At 30.1% G+C, this 17,969-nt stretch overlaps 1 protein-coding gene across 4 annotated transcripts in view; it reads right to left on the reverse strand.

The window, feature by feature from the left end:
* The window catches only part of LOC119599585 (DEP domain-containing protein DDB_G0279099), a 34,706-nt gene that overhangs the window by 1,866 nt on the left and 14,871 nt on the right, over nucleotides 1-17,969 (reverse strand). The window contains exons 2-6 of one of the 4 annotated variants that reach the window (XM_037949400.1): nucleotides 12,527-13,716; nucleotides 6,311-7,272; nucleotides 5,629-6,157; nucleotides 5,378-5,549; nucleotides 332-3,184 (exon numbers count right to left, since the gene is read on the reverse strand). In XM_037949400.1, coding sequence (XP_037805328.1) covers nucleotides 332-3,184; nucleotides 5,378-5,549; nucleotides 5,629-6,157; nucleotides 6,311-7,272; nucleotides 12,527-13,214 — 5,204 coding nt within the window. In that variant the 5' untranslated portion in view covers nucleotides 13,215-13,716. Of the gene's footprint in view, nucleotides 1-331; nucleotides 3,185-5,377; nucleotides 5,550-5,628; nucleotides 7,273-12,526; nucleotides 13,717-17,969 lie in introns of those variants that run through there. The other 3 variants (XM_037949397.1, XM_037949398.1, XM_037949399.1) reach the window with 3 other exon arrangements.

The following is a 17,969-nucleotide window of genomic DNA, read 5'->3' on the forward strand; positions in this document are numbered from 1 at the left end:
CTTACGATTTGTCATAATTTTCTGATATATTAATAAACAGTAAGATTCTTTAAGAATATACTGTATAAAAACATCTTCAAATTTAGACAACAAATTCTCCAGGTTACAAGAACTCGGCTTCTTCTTTTTTCTAAATCCATTGAAAAACTGAAAATTGGTTGATACTACCCTTAAATTTCTATATAGTTACGATTTTCTAAGTATTTAGAAAATGTAAAAAACTGATTCTTCTTATACTCGAAGACACCTTGCAGGAAAAAATTGTAACACTTCCCAGGTATATATTTTTGTCACATACTATTATTAATATTAAATTAATTAAGTTACTTACTTTCCAGCGGGATAGCTAACTGGACGAGGTATGCGTGACTTTTGAGCCGCAGCGGCAGCAGCAGCATTAGCAGCAGCTAGTGCTGAGGTAGGAGTAGAACCACCACTCTTTGTTTGTTCCGCTTGTGCCAGTTCCTTAAGCATACTCGAATCTTTGCTCATTAATTCCCATTGAATTTGTAAACGTTTAAAGCGATTACTTTCCAATTTTTGTTTTTCCAATTCATCACGCTTCGAACAACGCCTGGTAGCAACAGGAGGTGCAATTGCTCCGGCAGCAGTAGCTGTTTGCCGTAATGTTGTATTATTAGTAGTGGTAGCAGCTGTGGCGTTGGTAGCCATTGAAATATTTGGTGAATTTGGTGGTGTTGAAAACCTTTGCCGAGTTTCTGTAGGCAAGTGGACCAAATTGTTTTGTGTGCTGTCGGCCTCTTCTTTGTCATTAAACGACACCTTTTTCTGTTGGCTCAATGCTCGTGAAACTTCCTTCTTCAATGCAGCCGCATCATACTGAACTTGTTGTTCGGAAGACTCTAATATTGAAGCTATTTCGGCGTAATATTTCAATTCATTGCGTGGCAAAGAAGACAAGAAGTTTTCGGCCCTAGCCCTGGCATCCAAATCCTTACGTGATAATCTCTCTGTACGTGGTTGTGGCGTTGCGTATATTTCGGCACCTGAGGGTTCCTCTTCGAATACCTCAGCCAATTCTTCGGCCGAGCCAATGTGATAATTGTATGGTGGCTCTTGGAGTGATCGCCGTTTTTCTAATTTTGTTAATTTAGCATCTTGCTCAATCATCGAGTTGCGTTTGCTTCTCACAGCCGAAGAACTCTTGCGCAATATACCCCTTGGCATGGGTATGGGTGTAGACTGCACTTTGGGACTCATTTCTACACCCGAATCCATGCGCTGTTGTTCGTATTGATAAACATACATCTGTTTAAGATTATCACCGCCTCCAGTGGCGTTATTATTGGCATTTTCAAATTCCGAATCGGTAAGCAACGTAGAAGAGCCTCTGTAACCAGACGAAGGTTGTTGACTAGATCCTGAACTTGAAGATCCACCTGCGGCTTCTGTCTGTTGCTCACCGCGTTGGAAATATTGATTGCAGTCGCAAATATGTGAGCGATTACGTCTCACTGGAGGCGTTAAACAGAAGAGAGGTTTTTGTGCCAGTTCTCTTTCTAAATGACTGAGAATGCCATTTACTTCTGGAATGTGTTTTAATCTACGTCTATAGTCACCAGGCAATAAAGTCGCCAATGAATGCCAATCTACCACATGTTTGTAATCCATAGTCTTTAGAATTTCGTCTTCATCGCTGCCCGACATTAGACTGAAACGTTTCTTGATAGATGCACATGATGAAGCTGTCGAGGCGTTACCACCCATATTCATTTTATAGTTGAATGGAGAGAAGATAACATCTGGCGTAGCTGAGGTCTTTACAAAGCCCAAATCGGGTAACGCATAGTTGGGATAGATGACGTAGATGGGTGCTTGATTTTCTTCGCCCAAATTGTTGAGTTTTTCCAGAAATGAGGGTGGCACAAAACGGAATCGATCACTTAAACTGCTACGGGTACTTAAGGAACCACAGGATGTTTGCATAGATCTGGTAATCATCTCGGAAGATGAAGCATTTGAAATGGGTCGGGACGCATCACGAGATCTTCTTTGCTTATTACGTTCTGCCGCCTTGGCCGAGGAGGAAGAGGACTCCTGTCCGCCAGATAGCTGCACCTGGGTCAATTGTTCAGAGGTATTATCCGAGGATAAGAGACTAGCTGATGAATTGTTATTGCCATTTAGCTGCAGAGCCAATTGATTTAATGCGGGATTACGTAAAGGCATACTTCTACGTCTATGGGCTGGAGAATTAGTGGCGGTCAATGAACCCGTCGAACTTGAACTGGGATCTTCCTCGTAGAACACCGAAGAACGTCCTGGGTGTTGCTTTTTGGGTGTAGAAGCCGAAGCATCCATTTGGAATGTGGATGTTGTAGTATCAGCTTCTTCGTCATGTCTACTTAAAGCTGAACCTTTGCCCGAATCATTCATACTCTTCTTCCTCAAGCGTTGCTCCAACGACGAACTCGAACTTGAGTTGTTGGCATCACTTGAAGGCCAGCAACCCGAGGAAATATCCATACAAGTATGAGCACTCGGCTGATCTTCGAGAGAACAATTTGTGCTCTTCTGTTTGATAAACAATTTGACTAGATTAAAAGCTGGTGGATTCGAAGAACCCGATGAAGTGGAGCCCGTAATATGATGACCCTTATTTGAATGATGAGAAGTGATTGTAGCTGAACCATTATTACTGCCCATTGAGGCATTCGAATGGTTACTTAAGTTGCTACCAATTGCTCCAACACCACCGCTAACACCACTACCACAACAACATCTATGCTTTGGCTGTCGGGTGTGACATTGCTGCTGTTGCTGCTGCTGTTGTTGTAGGCTAAAAACATTCAATCTTTCCTCAATCGAAGCCGCTGTGGAATTACATGATATTGGTATCTGGCACATGGGTAATAAATTGCGCGATTTAGTTTGTTGCAAATTTTGTTCTATATGTGACGTGGTTATCGCTGTTGATACATTCAACGGTTGCTGATTATGCTTCTGTTGCTGCTGCTGCTGTTTTTGTGGCGTTTGTTGCTGAGTTTGACTTAAGTTAATTTGCTCTAGTGTTTCGTCTCGCAAATTTGGCAAACTACTACATTTACGTACACAACCTGTGCTCAGATGAATGGGTGGACGTATAATTGTGATAGTTTCTGGAGTATTGTTGTTATTACCCGATGGATATCTACGCGCAGGAGAAGAAATTAAAGCATATAAACTGTGTTTTTATGCATGATCAAGTCCATAAACATACACACATATTTATAAACATACATAAATGTTTAGAATGGGGTTTTTGGGTGTTTGTTTGTGTGTTATGTGTTGAAAAAAAGGGAAGAAAAATATATAAATTAAATTTTTTTTTGGGGAAAATTATAAAACGGAAATATGTTAAGTTGTAAACAAAGAAATAAGAAATTAGTTACATATTTATATAAATAGCTTTTTTCATATAAAAAATGTTTGCTATATCTCATTTTTATGAAAATGAAACAACCCCTAATTGGGACATTATTTAAGATAGACCTTTTTGAATACATATTGTCTCTCGATATACAATTTATAACAAATTTAAAAATCTGTGCTTTCGCTGTAAAAGAAACATTGTGCTGTAACCTAATTAAAACAATTTTTAAATTGAATATGTTTTCTAAAATAAATTCTTATAAAATTAAGCTAAACTGAAATATATGTACAAATAAATCCATAAATGTTCATAAAAACTTAAATGGTCGCTCGTTTACAGTTGATCCTCAACGTCATACACATCAAATTTAATAAATTTAAATTAAAGACAATTGAAATGACCTCATAGAAATTGCACAAATGTAAGAAAAAAAAATAAACTGAAATACCAAAAATTAAAACAATATTCATGTTTATCATATAAAATATTTAAACGATAAAACGTTAAACGGAAATTGACTTGAATTGCTATAAAACAGTAGGACAGACCAACCAAACCGACAGTTATACGAAAACAGCACGAAACTGAATCATAAATTTGATGTGCAAATAAAAGAAGAAATAAATATGTACATTAGGGTGGTCCAAAATGAAAGTTGCTGATGTTTACCTCGAAAATTACAATTTTGTTCCATCTCTAATTAGTGTTTATTTTCATTTTTTATACCCTTCACCTTCGTGAGAAGGGTATATATAAGTTTGTCATTCCGTTTGTAATTTCTATAATATAATTTTCCGACCCTATAAAGTATATATATTCTGGATCCTTATAGATAGCGGAGTCGATTAAGCCATGTCCGTCTGTCTGTATGTCCGTCTGTCTGTATGTCCGTCTGTCTGTCTGTCTGTTAAAATCAGTTTTTAGAGGACCCCAGATATCGGCGAGATCCGAATCTTCAATAATTGTGTTAGACATGCTTTCGAGAAGATCGCTATTTAAAATCAGCAAAATCGGTCCATAAATGACGGAGATATAAGCAAAAATCCGAGACAACCTCTGAAAATTTCAATAAAAAAGACAATTTTTTCATGCTTTGATTAATAAGCAGCAACAACACTGCTTATTCATTGAGTATTTCGTTTCACATGTTTGGATGGCTGTGTGTTTCATTGACATGTGTATATTGTTTTTGTTTCTTGGTGTATTCAGTTTCGTATGTTTGGATGTCTGTTGGTTTGATTGCGTTGTGTATTTTGTTTTTTTTTTCGAGTATTTCGTTTCGTATGTTTGGATGGCTGTGTGTTTCAGTGCCTTGTGTATATTGTTTTTGTTTCTTGGTGTATTCAGTTTTGTATGTTTGGATGGCTGTGTGTTTCATTGCCTTGTGTATATTGTTTTTGTTTGTTGGTGTACAGTTTCGTATGTTTGATGTCTGTTGGTTTTACTGCCTTGTGTATTTTGTTTTTTGTGTGTTTATTTCGTTTAGCGTTGTTGTTGTTCATTTTGTTTTGCTATTGCTATAATAATGATATAATCGGGAAAATTAAATAGGTACATAAATTTAAATTTTATAAAATTTATATTTTTTAAATACACTATGGTGAAGGGTTTATAAGATTCGGCACAGCCGAATATAGCACTCTTACTTGTTAGAACTCATTTTCTATCCGAATTTGTATTAGCTATTTGATGAAAATGTTCTTAATACATAATTCCATAAGCTTTTCAATGATATATAAAACTTTATGATTTCGTGGGATTATAGAAGAAATATATCCATACAAACGGGGCCATCCTAATATAGATATATACAATACTTTGTCTAAAACTTATTTCTTTGTTTATTTCTTTAAATTGAACAAAAATACGAAAATTTAAAAACTTATAAAATAATTTTTTATAAGAGGGAAAAACAAACAGCTATAAAATTCTTTTTACTTCTAAATTAAATAATTTAATAATAAAAAAAAAATAACTGTATGTGTGTGTTCTTATAGCAATTACCTTTGAAGTTGTGTGGTATGACTCTTTTGCAATTTATTACGCAAACTGCATTGCTGAGGTTGTTCGGAACGTGACATTGAAACTTCTAAGGATTTGCGTTTAACAATATCATCCAAATTGCTGTGTAGATTTATGAAATTCTGCTTATTCTTCATGGCAATCTCATTGGGTTCTAGAGAAATTATAGTTTAAAAATTAAATATATAAAAAATAATGAACATTTAATAAATGCTATCCAAGAAAACACTCACCATAAAAACTTTCATCTGAATATAAAACACTACCCTCAAATGCAATTGTATAATTATCCTTATTGGCTTTACATGTCAATATTATATCACCCTCATCTGGGTAAGCATCCATATCTAAGGAATCCACTGAAATATGTGATTCTTTAACGGGTGAAAAGAGCAATTCCGATTTACAGAAGGAATTATCTATTAGATCATTTGTTGATGTTGTTGATGTTTGAGACATGTTGTGAGCCATCTGATGTTGACAATTGTTAGAGGGTAGCATGTGTTGTTGTTGCAACATTAATGACTGTTGCAAACGATTACCTCCCAGGCTTTTACAATACGAGGGTAATTGTGAGAGTAATGAGTGTATATCTTCGGCCCGAAAACTTTCCATATCGACTTCGGCCAAATTGGCATCGAGATTTTTAGCTAAATCCTCATAGATCAAATCGCCCAATCCATTGTAGGAAGCCGAAAGTGAGGATAAAACACTGCGTTGCATACCGCCGCAACCATCTCGATAACCATAGTCCAAAAACCACTGATAATCAGAATTGTCATGAGTAAAATCGTGAGATGAAGCGAGAGAACAATTTAAATTGTTGCCCATATAACCAACACCACAAGCATTATTCAATACACCACCACCACTATTAACACCACCACCACCCGTAGTTGTGTTTGAAAAACCTACCAAATGTTGATGTGGCTGTTGTTGATTATGTGGCAACATATTGCCGCTGGACTCATAAGGCAACATGTTGCTGCGTGATCCAGGCGTTGTTGCATTGCTGTTGTAATCGGATTCTGGCGTTATAGCTGTAGCCATTGTGGATAGTTGATGTTGATGTTGCAAATTAACACTATTGTTGTTGCCACCAGTAAAGAAATTCAAATCACTTTCGTCGTAAAACACACTACTGTTGGTATTGACCTGTTCATTCAAAATAATACTGCGCAGAGCGTTATTGTAACGATCCAAATTATTCAGAACAATGGCCACATTTTGTTTTAAACTCTCTTCGCTCAGTTCACTCTCATCAGAGGCGTCTTTGCTTTGCAACAGTTGTTGTTGCTGTTGTTGCAATAGCTGCTGTTGTGAGAGCAAATCATTCAAATGTTGCTGATACTGAGTGTGTGTTAAAAACGGTAATTTACCGCTATTGCGCCTCTGTTGTTGCAACAGCTGCTGTTGTTGGTGTTGCTGATTCCCACCGCCGCCACAGTATGCGAATGGTGAATTATTTGGCGAATTAAAGGGCTTACGATAGTGATGATGCGTAGGGGAATGTGTTACTGACGATCCATTCGACGATGGAGTGCGTGCAGCATTTGCAGAAGAATTATTATAAGGAAGTGTTTGTTGGTTATTCTTGTTATTGTTAATAAGTTGTTGTTTTAGTGTTTGTGTAAATTGTTGCTTATTAAATTGTGCATTAGATGATTGTGTATTTGTGTTATGAATGGGATAATTATTGGTTAAGGATGTAAGATGTTGTGTTGTTGTGATATTTGATGATGATGATGGATTAGAAGTAGGATATGGTGTGAAATGATGGCGTGGTGAATTTTGAAGCGGTTGAGATGATAAATGAGTTTTATTGTTGATGTCGTTGTTTGTAGAGAATTCTGTCATGCCACGACAGGATTTTTGTCCTGTAATGATAAGAAGGTAATAAAATGTTGTTTAGTAAACTATAGTTTCAAACTATTTTTTGCAGTAAATTTGTTCACAGTAATTAGGGGTAAGTTTGCGCCAAAGTTACAAAAATTCTTTGCAACATTCAAAATGTTTATAAACATGTTTGCAACAACATTATTATATCAGATTATTTTGTATCAATTGTTAAATTATGTATTTAAAATGTTGATAAATATTTGGATATTAAACTTTCCTAAATACCTCCGAAATATTTTCTCTTATTTCCATATAAAGTATTTATAATTTTTATTACACTTAAATTAATGAACTTGATTTTTATTATCGAAATTAATAATGTAACACATAAATTTCGGTTAAAAATAATCCTAATTTTATGATTTTTTCTAAACATTTCAATTATTCAAAATGATTTTTGTTTCAGAGGTAAATCATTTAAAAAATAAATATAAAATTACTTAAAATACCAATATAAAAATTATGTGGAATTAAAAATTCTTGGGATTTTTTGTCCTAAACACTAAATAACCATGTATGTATTTCAACAACTATTTAAAGTAGTTTTTGTGATAAAAATTAAGGAAACTCAATTAAATTTTATGACTTTTACTTTTAAAAAATCGTAAAAAATTTTATGATTAAAGTAAATAATAGAGAGAGAGTGATCACATTGTCATCATCATAGAAGATCGTCAGCAATAAATTTTATGAAAATGTAGAAAATATTTAAAACAAAAAAAGTAACACAATAGAGGTGTGGATAGAAATTTAAAAGAAAAAAATTTAGAGCATTTAGCATGAATAGAAGTTTTAAGTAATGTAGATTTTTTTTTAAACACCGACAACTATTAATTTTATGATTTGTCTTAAGAGTGACAAATTTTCTTGGTAAAAAAAATGAAAATTGAAATTAATTATTAAACAAGAGTAAAAGATACATGTCAATAGTTTTTCAAATAATTTAATTGAAATATTAGTTTATGCTTTATAAAATAAGATAAATTGTTAAGTTATTTGTTGTTCTAACCCCAAATAGGTTTCCCCCATTATGAAAATCTTTAACGATTTCAATCTGTTGATCTCTCCCCTTTTTTTGTCTAACAACTAATCTTCTTAGTCAGTTGGGGATTGTTTGCTTTCTTTAAACTATCAATAGCAAGTGTTTTTATAATTAACTTGGAAGTTTTAGATTATGTGTTTAATATACTCCAGTTTCTAAAGTTTGTTGTATTTCAAAAAACAAGTGTGTGGTAAAAACTTGGTTTTGTAAATATTAGAATGAGAATATTTTTAAGGGGGAAAGTATATTTATATAGTTTTTACAAACATGTTAGTTGACAAGTGTTAATTATCAAGTGTTGCTTTTAAATAGAGCAAATAGTAAAAAATAGAAATGGAAAAAAATATTTAAAAGGGGAGGGGGCTTGTTTTGTTTGTAAGATGTTGCACATATGTTTTATATAAATTTTTATAATAAATTACAAATATTATTAGTATCATTATTTATAACAAAGACAAGTAAGGCAAATAGTTCACGGGAAATATAAAAACCCAGCAAAAACTCGGTAATGACTTGTACTTATATAACCACTTACATTTCAGTGACTACTAAATACCGTTTGTATTACTTTTAAGTATACTCTTATTATGACTCTTATAATGACATATAATCAGATATGTAAGTACTTTATCATTTATTTTATAACTAAGCAGTGGTGTTGTGAGTAAGAGAACGAACAAGAAACCCGCTTTCGTATTCTAAGTACTTATTTAAGTAGTGATTTGAAGGCGAGCGTAAGTTCTTGCATTCAAGTTAAATTTAAGTCATTACTTTTCAATATAAGTTTTTGTTGGGAAAGTCTAAGTGAATCATTTGTTTAGTGGTAAATATTACAGTTTATCAATCAAAATATAAAAATTGATAAAAAATAGTTAAAATACTGAAAACGTTAGTGTGTAATCAGTAGGAAAATAAAATTGTTATTAAATCAGCTTTAAAAAAATTATATATGTATAATAACCTTTGCAACATGTTGTGAAACATTTGTTAAAAATGTGTCAAACTGTTCTGACAAATCCTTTTTAATGTTTTATAATGTAAACTTTTTTCATAATCAGCAACATGTTGTTAAGAATTTTTCCTATAATAAAAATAACAATTACTTCATTGTTTGTATAAAGCCAGAAAAGAAAAATCCCCACTTCAAATTGTTTGCACAAAAAAAAAACTTAAAAGAAAATATACTTAAATGTGAATTACTTTTATAAAAAATTATACATAATACTTGAAAAAGTGAAGCAAATCTTTATATAAATTGTTTACAATTAAATTTGTATAAAAGATGTCATAAGTCCCTCAAACACTTAGAAAATAACATTTATATACCCCATGAATTCTATATACATTTCTACTTATACGCAATTAAATAAAATTCAAGATAAGAGTAGAAGTAGAAATCAGCAATCGTGATACAAAAAAAATTTAAAGAAAGAACATTTAAGCAAAATGTCAAGCTTTAATAATGAAAAATAAATGTAGCGATGAAGGCATAAAAACTTGGGGTTGCATTCAAGTCAAAAAAAAAAAAAAATGTAAATTTGTAGACATTTGATTTCATTATAATAAAAATTCAAGAAATGCAATAATGTTATCGACCGAGGGGTGTTTCTTTATATGTATTATTGCAACATTCATTGACCGAACGGATGTATTGGTTGTCAACTTTTTCAAGTCATAATGGCTGACAAGAATTATAAATACTGAAATAAATATTTAATAGGGGAAAAATTACAGGTGTTAAAAGTTGAATTCAGATATATAAATCTAATTTTTAATAAGTAAATACAATAATAAAATAAATTTTGAAAAATGGACTAATAACTTTAAATTTTAAATAAATGATGGAACAAAGTTTTTCGGAAACATCCACAATTTGACCCTACAATTTCCGTTCTACCACAGCAAAAACTTGGTAATGACTTGTACTTATATAACGACTAGTGTCCGACCGAACGTTCGGGTACGGGTTCGGAGTTCGGTAAAAAGTGAGGTTCGGTCAATGTTCGATGTTCGGCGAAATTTTGACCGAACACCGAACGCCGAACTTTTTATAAAATGTTTTTTTATCATAATTTTATATAATCAAAAAGTTTTAAAAATGATGAAAATCTGTTTACAGAAGTTATCATACATCCTGGCTGTACAATAAATTTCGGATATACATAGGTACAAAACGCCTTTTTAACCGCTCGTTTTTTCGGCTGATTTGAAAAACTGTTAAGCAGAAACTGATTAAAAAGCTAAGAAAAATGAAACATTTAATTTTAATTATCTAGTTTCGATTATAAATCTTTGATTTCATTTGTAACATAACAAAATTTCATATAAATTGGCAAATTGAAATTTGCGAATTGTGTTAAGTATTGTATATATATTATTTATTTTTTTAAAAAAGTATTATTTTTCTTTTAAAAAAAGTTCGTGTTCACCGAACTTTGAAAACCGAACAAGTTCGGCCGAACTTTCAAATTTACCGAAGTTCGGGTTCGGTGTTCGGTACCGAACGAAATTTTGAGTTCGGTCGGACTCTAATAACGACTTACTTTTCAATAGCTACACGGTATGTAGTTATTAATTACTGTTAAGTACGCTTATAATGACTTACATATAATCAGATACGTAATTACTTGAGTTTTGTGATTGTAAGCAAGCGAGGTAAGTACTTGCCTCTAATCTCATCTAAACTCAACATTTTTTCGATTCTTTTTTGCCTTTGTTTGAATTCAATATGAGAGACAATTGTCCAAATAGTAAACAACTGTGTTTAAAAGTAAAGAAATGTGACCCATAACAGAATAACGGTACTACATTTTTTCAAAAGTTCAACATGAACTCGAAAAAGTTGCATTAGTACATTTTTGATGTTTGGCGTTCAGCTGTGCCATTTAAAACATAAAGTCTTGGATTTATTTTACGATATAATATCAATGGAAAGTAAAAAGAAATTCTGAAAAAAACACTAAAATATTAGCAAAAGCAACAAATTTTACTTCGGAAAAAAATATTTATTATTTATGAGCAAAAAGTTACAAGTTTTACCCGTTTTTCCCCTTTTGTCCCATTCTGGGTCATGTTACGAAAAAAGAGCCATTGATGTTTCGTACTGTAGATCTATCCAGTTTTTAAAATTGGTGTGGTTGTAACATGTACTGCCGTATTTGGAACGTGCACGAAAGGTGCAAAAGGTACCAACAATACAAATATTTTTCCGTTTTTACCCCCTGTGTTTTATAAGTTTCTAAAGATTAATATTTAATTTATATTATTTTAAGTAATTTTTAACTCATATTTAAAATTTTGACTGCATAAATATCTTTTTTACAAATGAATCAATAATTTCATAATTTCAAAATTCGGAGTTTAGTCCTCCCAAAATTGCAAAATCTGACACTGTACACCGTGTTAAAATGAGAATAAGTAGTGAAAGCGGCTTTTCAATTCATTACTTTTCAATGTAAGATTTGCTGGGATTCTATTAAAAAAAAAAAAACCTATTATTAGTGAGTTTGAATGGAGTAAGTATGTTACATCACATCCGAAGAAATATATATATTAATATTTAACAAACTCTCTGGTGGGAATTAAACCTATGACCTCCGGTTTTATAGACAAGAACACTGCTATTAAATTTTGTTTATAAAAGTTTATTATTTCTGAAAGCAAATATTTAAACATATTTTTTTTTTTAAATTGAAATTTAATTTAATTCCTATAAGAAATGCCCTGGTTTTTTCAATATGTATTTTATTATTTCATCTGGTGTTGGCAAATATTTATACAAGTGATAAATTGTTTATATTTTTTAAAGAATTAATTTCTCATTTTCTCTCTTATTTGTTTAAAAAAAGTGTTTTCAATTCTAAAAAAAAAACAACCAAAAAATAAGGAGGTTAATAAACGAGAAAATATAATATATATGTTTTTAAATATAAATAGAAGATTAATAAATATAAAATGTGTACAAGAAAATACAATTTGGCCAGTAGTCAAAAAAATAACAATATGCATTAATGTACAATATTGAAAAGATTTGAAGGTGATATTTTTAAAAGAAGCAGGGTAAATTATAATTAGAAATATGGAAAAATATTACCAAAAAAAAAGGAAAATTACTAATACAAAAAATATGCAATTAAAAAGATTTTGCAAATTATTTTTGAATACTAAACAAAAATATAAAAAAATCCCACCTTTAAATAACATACGACCACCACCATTACTTAGATGTTGTAATTCGGGAGGCAGATTATTGTTATTGTTATTATTTAAAATATCATTTAGATTACGATTTTTATTATGAAACATAAAATTATCAACATGTTGCGGCTGTTGATGTTGCTGAGGCAATCTCATATTATACAAATGATGTTGCTGCTGCTGTTGTTGTTGCTGTAATCTTAATTGTTTCAAATATTGTTGATTACACGTTAAAGTAGCTGCTGTTGAGCTGGTGGGAGGTCTTTTAATTTCTACTCCCTGTTCACGTAGCTGTTGTTGCAAACGTTTTCTTTGCAACAATTGTTGATGCAACAATTGTAACTGTTGCTGTTGTAATTGTTGATAGTGACGCAATTGCTGCACTTGTTGAGGTGTTAAAGAATGATGTTGCTGATGCTGTTGTTGTTGTTGCTGTTGATAGTTTTCTTTAGATGATGAGGAAGCTGAACTATCACAGCCTGAACTAGTGCTGCTAGAATTTGAATTTGTTTTATTAGCATTTTGTTGCTGCCATCGTTTTTGTGACATGATGCTAGTATGGTTGTTGTTGTTGTTGTTATTCTGGTTATTAGTATTATTATTGTTGTTAATACAGCGTTTACTCTGCATTTTGGAAATGTCAGCGAATTTCATTAAAAATGCTAAGATTATTAAGAACATTTAGTTTTTAGCTCAACAATCTTTTAGTTGAATATTTTTATTTAAATTATTGTTTATGAAGTTATAGATTTTTGTTTGTTTGACTATTTCCAAAACATTTTGTTTCTGATTGTATTGTTGCTAGTCAATGTTGGGCAACAATGTTGCTGGTGTATTGGTTTTATTTTCAGTTTTTTGTTGTTTATTTTTAGTATTATTTTTAATATTATATATCAATATGTTTTTTCCATACTTTTGAAGACCAATGCAAAGTTTTGTTTTTATCTCTTTAGGTTTATTTTGTTGGTTTTGAACGCGGGAAGACTTTTTTTTAATTATTTTGTTGCTATGCACTTTTTAGTGGTATTTTTAGGATTTGTGTTTTTATTTTTATAGATTTTTTTTATTCATTGAATGTTTTTATTGTTTTGTTTGTTTCTTTTTTGTTCAGTCTTTGATTAATTTTATGTTTTCTATTATTGAGTGTTTTAAACACTTTTCTTTATGTAGTTTCTTAAAAATTCTGCATATATGGAATTAAAACAAAAGAAATAAATACTTGATACCACAACCGAGCTATAAAAGAAATGCATGCTAAATGATACTTTTGAGTTTTCTTTAGTCATTTGAGAAAAAAAATTGTATTAAAAATAGTTTTACATAAGTCTTTTGTAAGCTTTTTTGGGATTTAAAAGAATATGATATTTTTTTTATAGATTGCAGCGAATGCTTAATAAAAAACGGCCAGAAATTGCATTAAATATGTAAAAGAATCGTTTGAATTTGAACAATCCTACATAGCAAAAACCACTATTTCGACATGAGAGATACGATATCTATAGCAATCAAACTAAAATATTTCAGTTCGAGAGACTCTAATAAACTTAGAGCAAAACTCAAATGTGTAAAGAAATCTATATATATAAAAGAGTAGCGTTACTGACTGATTGATTCATCATCGCACAGTCCAAACGGCTGAACCTAGAATTATGAAATTTTGACAGTAGATGTGTTTTTGGTTATGTAGACCCATAAGAAAGCATTTTTGGAAATTTGTACATTTAGGGTTAAAAGAAGTAAAAAAATGGGTAAAACAGGTTTTCTTAATTATCTTATCTAATATTAGTGATACGAAAAAAAATTGAAATGCACCTCTATCTACTCTTAAAATAAGCAGATGGGTGTCTGCTACTTTTTTGAAATTTGTACTTTTAAGGGATGAAAATGTGTAACAAAGGTGATTTTGGTACCTTTTTTGGACCTTTAAAACTTTTTAACTAATAAACAAAATAATATATTTGTAAATATTTTGGATATATCTACCAAAATTAGGAGACACCTGTTTCGTACTTTTTTGAAATTCAGTTCTTTTTGAGTGTAAAAGGGAGAAAACTGTATTTTTGGTACTTTTTTAGCACATTAAGAAAACTTTTTCGATTTATTGAAGTATTTCTATTAAATTACGGACAAACTCTGTAATATTTGTTGAAACAAAATGTTTGCTATTTCACTGGGGAAAAAAGTACCAAAAAGGGGAAAAACGGGAAATTTAATTTTATTCAAACTTATTGAGCCAATTTTTATAAAATTTGAAAAAGTATTTTATTTACTCACACAAAATAGCTATTGGTATATTATTTTGGAATTCGAGTACTAAGGCCAATATAGAACCAAATTCGAGTAAATTGTTTGGTACTTTTTGAAAGCACAATTTTTCTGGAACAAATGAAAGTGGATTTGAATCGTTTGAGTTTTATCTGTGATATAGAGATTTAAACACGGAATATTTTGTAAACTTAATTCCAAAAAAAAGAATATTTCTAAGCGGAAAGTGGAAAAATTGTACTATTTTTATTAGTACTTTCCACTAAGATAGAATTTATTCCACTTTTGGTACTTTCTCTTTCTTCAAATGATACTCTTTGTATGTTCTATAATATGAATTCAAAGCACATGATAATTAAACATAGACGGTCCTCATTGAATAAGATTCTTTAAGAGAGAACTTTTTAGTACTTTTTATATCATAAATGGTACTTTTTGAATTTTCTAAAATATTCAACCTAGGAACATAAATTTTAACATAAATGGTCTTGACTGAATAATATTCTGTAAGTGGAAACTGTTTGGTACTTTTCCATTCTCAAATGATACCTTTTGGATTATCTATATTGGTTAACCGAAACACATGACACACGGTCCTTGTTAAACGAGAATTTATTGAGAGAGATTTTTGTACTTTTTCGTTTTTCCGATGGTACTTTTTGATATTGAACATAAAAATATAAAATTTAAAATGTAGGGACCTTAGTGAATGATAATCTACTGAAAGGGACTTTTGGTACTTTTTCATTCATCAAATTATATATTTTGAATTGTATATAACATTGAACACAGAAAAATAAAATTTTTGATTAAATGAGAATCTATAAGAGGTATTTTATAGTACTTTTTTCAAATAGTACTTTCGAAATTTTCTATAATGTGAAAGCTAAACGAATGAAACTAAAAATACAAACTCTTACTGAATGCGAATTTATTAACGTGATATTGAACGTAAAAAATGAAATATTAAAAAAATGTTATCAATTTTAATTTTCTATAAAAGTAAACAAAATTTTATATGTATTTAATTTTGTTTAGGGTAGCGAAGCACCCAGGGTATGCTAGTTAAACATAAACAAGTAAGAGTGTTATATTCGACTATGCTGAATCTTATATACCCACCATCAAACCGTATGCCGTAAATGGAATAGTCCCGTATAAACATTAGGTTGATATTTGAAATTAAATTCTAGATCGTCTTAGAATTTAATAAGGACCCAGAATATATATACATTTGTAGTTCTTTGATCAATATTTCGATGTGTTACAAACGGAAAGACAAAAGCAAAAATGATCCTTCGAACTACAAACTATTTTAAAGTTACTTATTACACAAAAAAACAAACATATAAATCCTAAATAATAAAACGAAGGACCATATATTTAAGTCATTATAAATCATTTAGCTAATCCCTTTTCCTTCAAAAAATATATATTATTTCAATTAACCAAGTTTTTCTCATAAATATTAGTAATTTTTTTAATCACAAACACTTTGAAGTGTTAGACATTAAGGAAGACCTTTTAAGTTTCATTAAATCATCAACTCTAATTATAATGCTTGGAAAAATAAAAACAAAAAGTTAATTTTAGTTTGAAAAAAAAAACATTTAAATTTTGTGGAAAATTTATGGCTTTTATATTTGATTTTCAAGTCTTCAAGTCAAGTACCGAACTTTTCATGCAAAATTTATGAGAATTTTTGCAATTTTTATATAGATTTTTTTTCTAGTTTTGCTTTCCTTAAGCAAATGTAAAACAATTTGGAGCACAGCAAACTAACATTTCCTGTTTGGCGTGTGGTTGGCTGTATTTTTTTGCTTTTTTGAAGTCTAGTATTAAATTTAACCTTTTCGTTAGTTGTTCTCAAACATAAACAAAGTGAAAAGTGTAGTTTTTAGCGTATTTAGCGCATATAATAAATTTTAAAATTAAAAAAAAAAACTAAATAAAAAACAAGAACAACATTACACAACTCTTAAAAAAAAAGAATTTTTTCGTTTTGTAAGGTAATTTATGGTATCGAGATACTCAAAGGTTGGGCCATGGTAATTATTTCTAAAAACACGCCAAATAAAAATTTAACATGAAAATAACAGAATGACAAAACGACTGACAGACAGACTAGCAGAAAATTAGTAGATTACAGAAAATAATCCAACAAAATTTTAATTTGTTTATAAACAAATCATTTAATTTTCCCAGAAATATTTATATAATTTAAAAAAAATTGCCAAAAAAATGTAGAGCAATCTAATAAATATTTCTTTTTAAAAAATTAAAAAAAATTTTTTATACATTTCGCGTGCACAGTAAATAAATTTGAAAAAAATATATATATTTTCTCTATTTAGTTTTAGTTCAAGTTTATCATTTGTGTCTTTGTCAGACACAAGTCTAAAAAGAAAAAACATTTTTATTTGATTTTATTTCTTTAGAAAATTTTAAGATTTTTTTCTGAAAATCAAATTGAGAACAAACATTGTCATCTCGAAAAATGTGTTCGGGGTTTGCGATTTGTTTGTTTTTTTCTTTATATTTTGCTTGTGTTTTTAGATTAAAAAAAAATCATTTTTCTCATATGTGTATCTTAAAGGCAGGTGTTGTTCTTAATAGAAAATCAAACATATACTTATTGTTTATATATAAATATAGATACTTTATTAAAAATGCTTTAGGAAAAATTCTTAAAATATGAGATCATTTTCCTAAGCACTGCAAAAATGATTTATTTAGACAGTTTTGAAATTCTTAAGAAAAGCAATAAGCAAATAAAGTGTTTAAGTTTTAGTTATAAAAGTAAAATATTTTTAAAAAACTTTAAAAATACTTATAAAAATGATTTGTTATCATTTCCTTCGTTTTAACAGGAAATTTTTAAATCTTTTGAAAATTTGAATATTTATTTACTTGTTGTTTTGAAATTTTGTTGTAAATTAAGAAACACCAATAACATGTTTTTATTTAATGTTTATTTGAAGTAAACAAAATAATAAATTTGAATTATAAATAAAACTGACCGCCAGTGTGGCGAGGCTGTGATAAACCCGCCATGTTTGCGTGTAATATTTTTTGAATGCATTTTATTATTTAGTTAATTTACATAAATTCAATCAACATTATTATTTATTTAAAATCTAAAAATAAAAATTTTATAATAAAAAATAAATT

This window comes from Lucilia sericata, unplaced genomic scaffold, assembly GCF_015586225.1.
Source record: "Lucilia sericata isolate MDLA Ls3-8-SP2 unplaced genomic scaffold, ASM1558622v1 Contig000082F_arrow, whole genome shotgun sequence".
Lineage (NCBI taxonomy): Eukaryota > Metazoa > Arthropoda > Insecta > Diptera > Calliphoridae > Lucilia > Lucilia sericata.